General features: G+C 44.6%; 1 protein-coding gene across 1 annotated transcript; it reads right to left on the bottom strand.

Moving 5' to 3' along the window:
• Nucleotides 1–235: 235 nt before the first annotated feature.
• On the bottom strand, nt 236–4,761 carry LOC108413672 (E3 ubiquitin-protein ligase TRIM39-like). The gene is made up of 7 exons (XM_017686301.2): nt 4,674–4,761; nt 3,677–4,260; nt 3,489–3,584; nt 3,137–3,370; nt 2,894–3,041; nt 1,728–1,754; nt 236–1,639 (listed from the first exon to the last, which is right to left on the bottom strand). Exons 2-7 carry the CDS (start codon nt 4,256–4,258, stop codon nt 1,122–1,124), a joined length of 1,605 nt encoding a protein of 534 aa, XP_017541790.1. The 5' UTR covers nt 4,259–4,260; nt 4,674–4,761; the 3' UTR covers nt 236–1,121.
• Nucleotides 4,762–5,342: the final 581 nt, after the last annotated feature.

Here is a 5,342-nt window from a genome sequence, read left to right as displayed (position 1 = left end):
ATTAACCCTTAGAACCCTAAAATTTTGCTATCTTTCTGAATTTGGGTCATTGATGATCAAAAACTGACCTAGCGACTGCTAAATTTGGCTTTTTTTTAATTATAGAGATCTTGAAAGTAGTAGTAGTAGCAGCAGTAGTAGTGGTAGTAGCAGTAGTAGTGGTAGTAGCAGTAGTAGTAGCAGTAGTAGTAGTAGTAGCAGTAGTAGTAGTAGTAGTAGTGGTAGTAGCAGTGGTAGTAGCAGTAGTAGTAGTAGTAGCAGCAGTAGTAGTAGTAGTAGTAGTAGCAGTAGTAGCAGCAGTAGTAATAGCAGTAGTAGTTATCTTTTCAGAAATAGTTAGTCTGGAGTTCCCGTGAGCTGAAAGTGCAATAATTCTGATGGTGATTCATTCTGTTGGTTATTATGATTATAAATAAACAATTTGCATAAGGTGAAAAATGTTTTTTTAATCATTATTTTTAATTTTATTTTTATTTTCTGTCTTCTTCGATTCGTGCTGAGTGCTAAAACTCTGCTACACAGCAGGACAGGCTCTATTTTTAATTACAAACTGAGTTGCAGATTTAAAATCAGTTTTAATACTCAAAATCAATTTATAATACGAAGGCTAAAAGCAGGGATGTTAAATGCTAAAAGCAGTAGCGAGTGGGGTTGGGGTGATTTTGGGGCTGGATCTCTGGCTGATGGACGGTCACAGGTGGATGTAACCACTCTGGATGGCGGGTCAGAGTCTGATGATCTGACGCGTGAATCATGTCGCTGGTTTAACCCTTTGTTGGAATACAAAGGACAAACAGCAGGGCAATAATTTCAGGATTTTGGGTGGTTTTCCGAGCTGAATTACTCACTGATGCTGATGTCACAGCTCGATGACATCATGCCTGCTAGTTAGGGGCGGGTCTGCTGAATGTCCTGATATGTGGATCATGTTTCTACCTAAAACCGTTCTGAAGTTATGAAGGCTAGAAGTGACCCACTGTTTTGTGTATATGTGAGAAGGCGGTCCAACTATGCATCACTTTGGTTTACCACTCATTTGGTAACACAGTCCAAAATGTCAGAGATCAGCAGTTTTTTTGGTCATAATAAAATGGTTCTTCTAGAGAAAAACGTTAGTTATGTTAGTGCTTCACAGGCGTGATGATTAGTGGTATCAAGTTGTTACCTCCATAATTGTTACAGGGGCAAAAGTACGGATAGATCTTCTCAGTGAAAGACTGACCAGTGAAAGAGTAGATATGAGACCTGGCCTCAACGTCATAGAAGGAGACCAGACCCTCCTCATAATCCACAAACACCCCCACCTTCTGGGGAGCCTGGTGGGTGGCAGAGAGAGTCTCATACTCATTTCTCAGCCACACAGTCCAGTACCCGTTCTCAGGACTTGGTACAATCTCCCCTTTCCTGTTACCGGACTCTGTGGTCACTCCTAATTCCCACTCAATCTTCCCGCTGACCTGGACCTCATAGTAAAATCTCCCTGAGGAGAACCCCTCCTTTCCCAGCACACAGACACAATCATCAAACCTCTCTGGGGTGTCGGGGAGATTCTGTTCTGTGTCTCCACATGTGACCCGTTTCCCATCGTCAGACAGAACGAGAGCCGGATGAGCCGAGTCAGGATCCAGAGTCACGTCCACTGAGAGAGAAACACACCACTTTATCCCATCATAACAGTAGGGAACAGTGAAGAAACACAGTCATGTGATCAGTAAAAGCCCACACACCTGCGTATTGCTGAATCCTCTTGAGTTCTGTTTGGGAAACAATAATGGACAATATTATTTACTGTTATTTTACACCGGTCAGGCCTAACGTTCTGACCACCTCCTCGTTTCTGCGCTCACTGTCCATCTTATCAGCTCCACTTACTGTATAGCTGCACTCTGTAGTTCTACAGTTACAGATTGTAGTCCATCTGTTTCTCTGATACTCTGTTACCCTGTTCTTCAGTGGTCAGGACCCCCATGGACCCTCACAGAGCAGATATTATTTGGGTGGTGGGTCATTCTCAGCACTACAGTAACGCTGATGGTGGTGTGTTAGTGTGTGTTGCACTGGTGCGAGTGGATCAGACACGGCAGTGCTGCTGGAGTTTTTAAACACTGTGTCCACTCACTGTCCACTCTGTTAGACACTCCTACCTCATCGGTCCACCTTGTAGATGTAAAGTCAGAGACGACAGCTCATCTGCTGCTGCACAGTTTGTGTTGGTCATCCTCTAGTCCTTCATCAGTGGTCACAGGACGCTGTTAGCTGGATATTTTTGGTTGGTGGACTATTCTCAGTCCAGCAGCGACACTGAGGTGTTTAAACACTACAGCAGCACTGCTGTGTCTGATCCACTCAAAGATAGTACAAAATAAATAAATTAAAGTGCTAAAGATGTAAGCAAAGGCAAAGAAAACTTATAGGAGCATATCTGACCTCATCTGGGAGAATGATGATTCTGAGTACCACTAACTGACCGGTCGGAAGTGACTGGAGAGGCCTACTGGGTTTGAATACTTCAAGCAGATCAGTTACTCTGGTAATTGCCAAAGGCCATTCAGAGAGTTACATACGATAGCAGCTGGATTTTGAATAAGCTGCAGCTGTGGTCTTGGGAAGGCCAGTAAAAAAGACCACTACTGTAGTCCAGCCTGCTGGACACAACCTAACATTACACAACCTAAAGTCAGAAAAATCTATCACTTGACCTCACGGCAAATTTACCAATGCAGCCTTAATGACAGCTGAATTAGCTAGATGTTTATTATGTTTAGGAGTCATGAAAGGCTTACGTTAGTGTGACGTAGCCTTATGAACACATTCCTCCAGTAAAAATGACCAAAACACCATTTCCTGTTTTAGACTTTACATTTTTTTTTCTTGGAAGAATGTAAATACTTACTGAGCTCAGGAAGCTTCTTCATCTCCTTACTGATCTCTTCCTGAAGCTGAGTCAGAGCTCTCCTCAGATTCTCCACCCGCAGATGAGTGTTAATCCTGACGTCCGTCCAGTTCTTGGTGGGTGGAGGGCTGCAGAGGGACGGGTAAACCTACAGTCCAGCAGGAGAGAGCAGAAACCCCTCAGCATGGGCAGTGCTGTCCTGTGATGGACTGCATTACTATGGAGAAACAGAGGGACTCTGACCTGTAGGAGGTGGAGGTGGTCCTCAGTGTGGGAGAGCTGCTCCAGCTCAGTGTCTCTCCTCTTTAGCTCAGTGATCTCCTGCTCCAGCTCTTTAATGAACTCTTCAGCCTGCCTCTCTGCTGCTTTCTGCTTCTCCTCCATCACCTCAAGCAGCTCCGCCTGGCTTCTCTCAATGCAGCGCAGCAGAGCTCTGAAGATCTCCACACTGTCTGCTTTCTCCTTCTCTGAGCTTTCCTAATGGGAGACAAACCAAATTCACTCATGTAATTTTTCACACGTATGTATTTCCTAGCAATTCTGCTGATGTGTCACCATGAACGAACAGCACTTATACGCCATTGTTTACACTCACTTTACTGAGTTTTACAGAGTGTCTGATTTCCTCAATCTTCTTCAGTCGGTCCTGGATCATCTGCTGAACGTCTGCCTGGGTCTTTGCCAAGTCACACTATGATAGACAGACGACTCATTTAATATCAATTCATTTCATGTATTTACATAGGATGCTTCCATATGAGCTAAAAGTCTTCAGTTCCTCACCTTCTTCTCTCCACCTTCCTCCTCTACAGGAACCGTGCTGTGATTCTTGTGGTCTCCTTCAGTGCAGAACTGACACACACTCGTCTGGTCGTCTCTACAGAACAGCTCCAGGGGTCTCTCATGTTTCTGGCAGATGTAGTCCTCCAGGTTCTCCACAGGGTCCATCAGTTTGTGGCTCTTAAAGGCAGGAACTCTCTGATGAGGCTCCAGGTGAGTCTTGCAGTAAGAGGCCATACAGATCAGACAGGACTTCAGAGCTGGACTCTTCTTTTCACAGCAGATGTCACAGAGCACCTGAGAGCTGGAAGGCTTTTTCAGGCAGCTTCTGGACTTCACCTGAATTGACTTCTTGAACTGAGTAGCCAGTCCAGAGATGAACGTGTTCACACGCAGCTCAGGCCTTCTGGAGAATTCCTCTTTACAGACTGGACACTGGCAGCGTGAACTGCTGACCCAGCACTCTTTGAGACAGACCATGCAGAAGTTGTGTCCACATGGAGTCGTGACTGGATCAGTGAACACGTCCAGACAGATGGAGCACTGGAGCTGATCTTCAGACAGGAGAGTGCTGGAGGAAGCCATGACTGATGAAGACGGAGAGATACCATTAAGATGACGGACGTCAGATAGAATGTTCCACACATCATAAATCAATCACACTATATGTTTTAGTTATTAGCTGAGCAACTTTGAAAAAGGCAAAGTCATCCACGTTGACCTGACTGAGCAGCTTCACACTGCAACGGTTTGATGTGCTCTAAAGCCTGCTGTAATCTCAAACTGCTGTTAGGACTGTAACTCGAAAGAACTGCTCAGTATTTGAAACATTAGAGAAATCTTACAAGTGACAGAGAAGGTTTCTAAAAGTAGAAGAAGCTATAAATGTGTTAAACAGCTAAATAACTAGTCTCATCAGCTGCACAACAAAACAATAAAAGAACACACACGACGGCTTCGCCTCTCTGGCCCCTTTCTCCCCACTTGCTTCAGATTTTACCTGCAGTGAATTCCTTTGAGAGCGTCTGGAGAAGCTTCACACTGAGATCCTATTACTGGAACAGGCTGTGACTTGACTTTCGTTTCTCCACCGTGACTTCATGAGACCATCATATCATTGCACTTGCAAGTTTTGGCCACCAGGTGGGAGAAATGGACCATTACCACAGTGTCCTAACTTCTATCTTTATCGCAACATATCCAGGACAACATACAGTCACTGTAAAAGGTGCACCAGCCTTGTATTTACACTCAGTGTCTATTTAATCAGCTCCACTGACCCTGTAGTAGCTGATTAACTTTGTAGTTCTGCAGTTACAGACTGTAGTCCATCTGTTTCTGTGCAGACTTTGTCCTTCTGTTCTTCAACGGTCAGGACCTCCACAGGACCCCCAGAGAGCAAGTATTGCAGTAAGACTGACGTCGTGGTAGTGTGTTTGTGTGTGTTGTGCTGGTGCTGGCACTGCCCACAGGATGCTGTCTGCTGGATATTTTTGGTTGGTGAACTATTCTCAGTCCAGAGGTGTTGAAAAACTCCAGCATCATTTTGTGTGTGTGTGTGTGTGTGTTTGCATATATATATATATATGCACACACACACACACACGCACACACAAAATGATGCTGGAGTTTTTCAACACCTCTGGACTGAGAATATATATATGCATAT

The sequence above is a fragment of the Pygocentrus nattereri genome, chromosome 2, assembly GCF_015220715.1.
Source record: "Pygocentrus nattereri isolate fPygNat1 chromosome 2, fPygNat1.pri, whole genome shotgun sequence".
NCBI lineage: Eukaryota > Metazoa > Chordata > Actinopteri > Characiformes > Serrasalmidae > Pygocentrus > Pygocentrus nattereri.
Note: the sequence above shows the minus strand (reverse complement) of the source record. Positions and strands in the feature narration are given on the sequence as shown.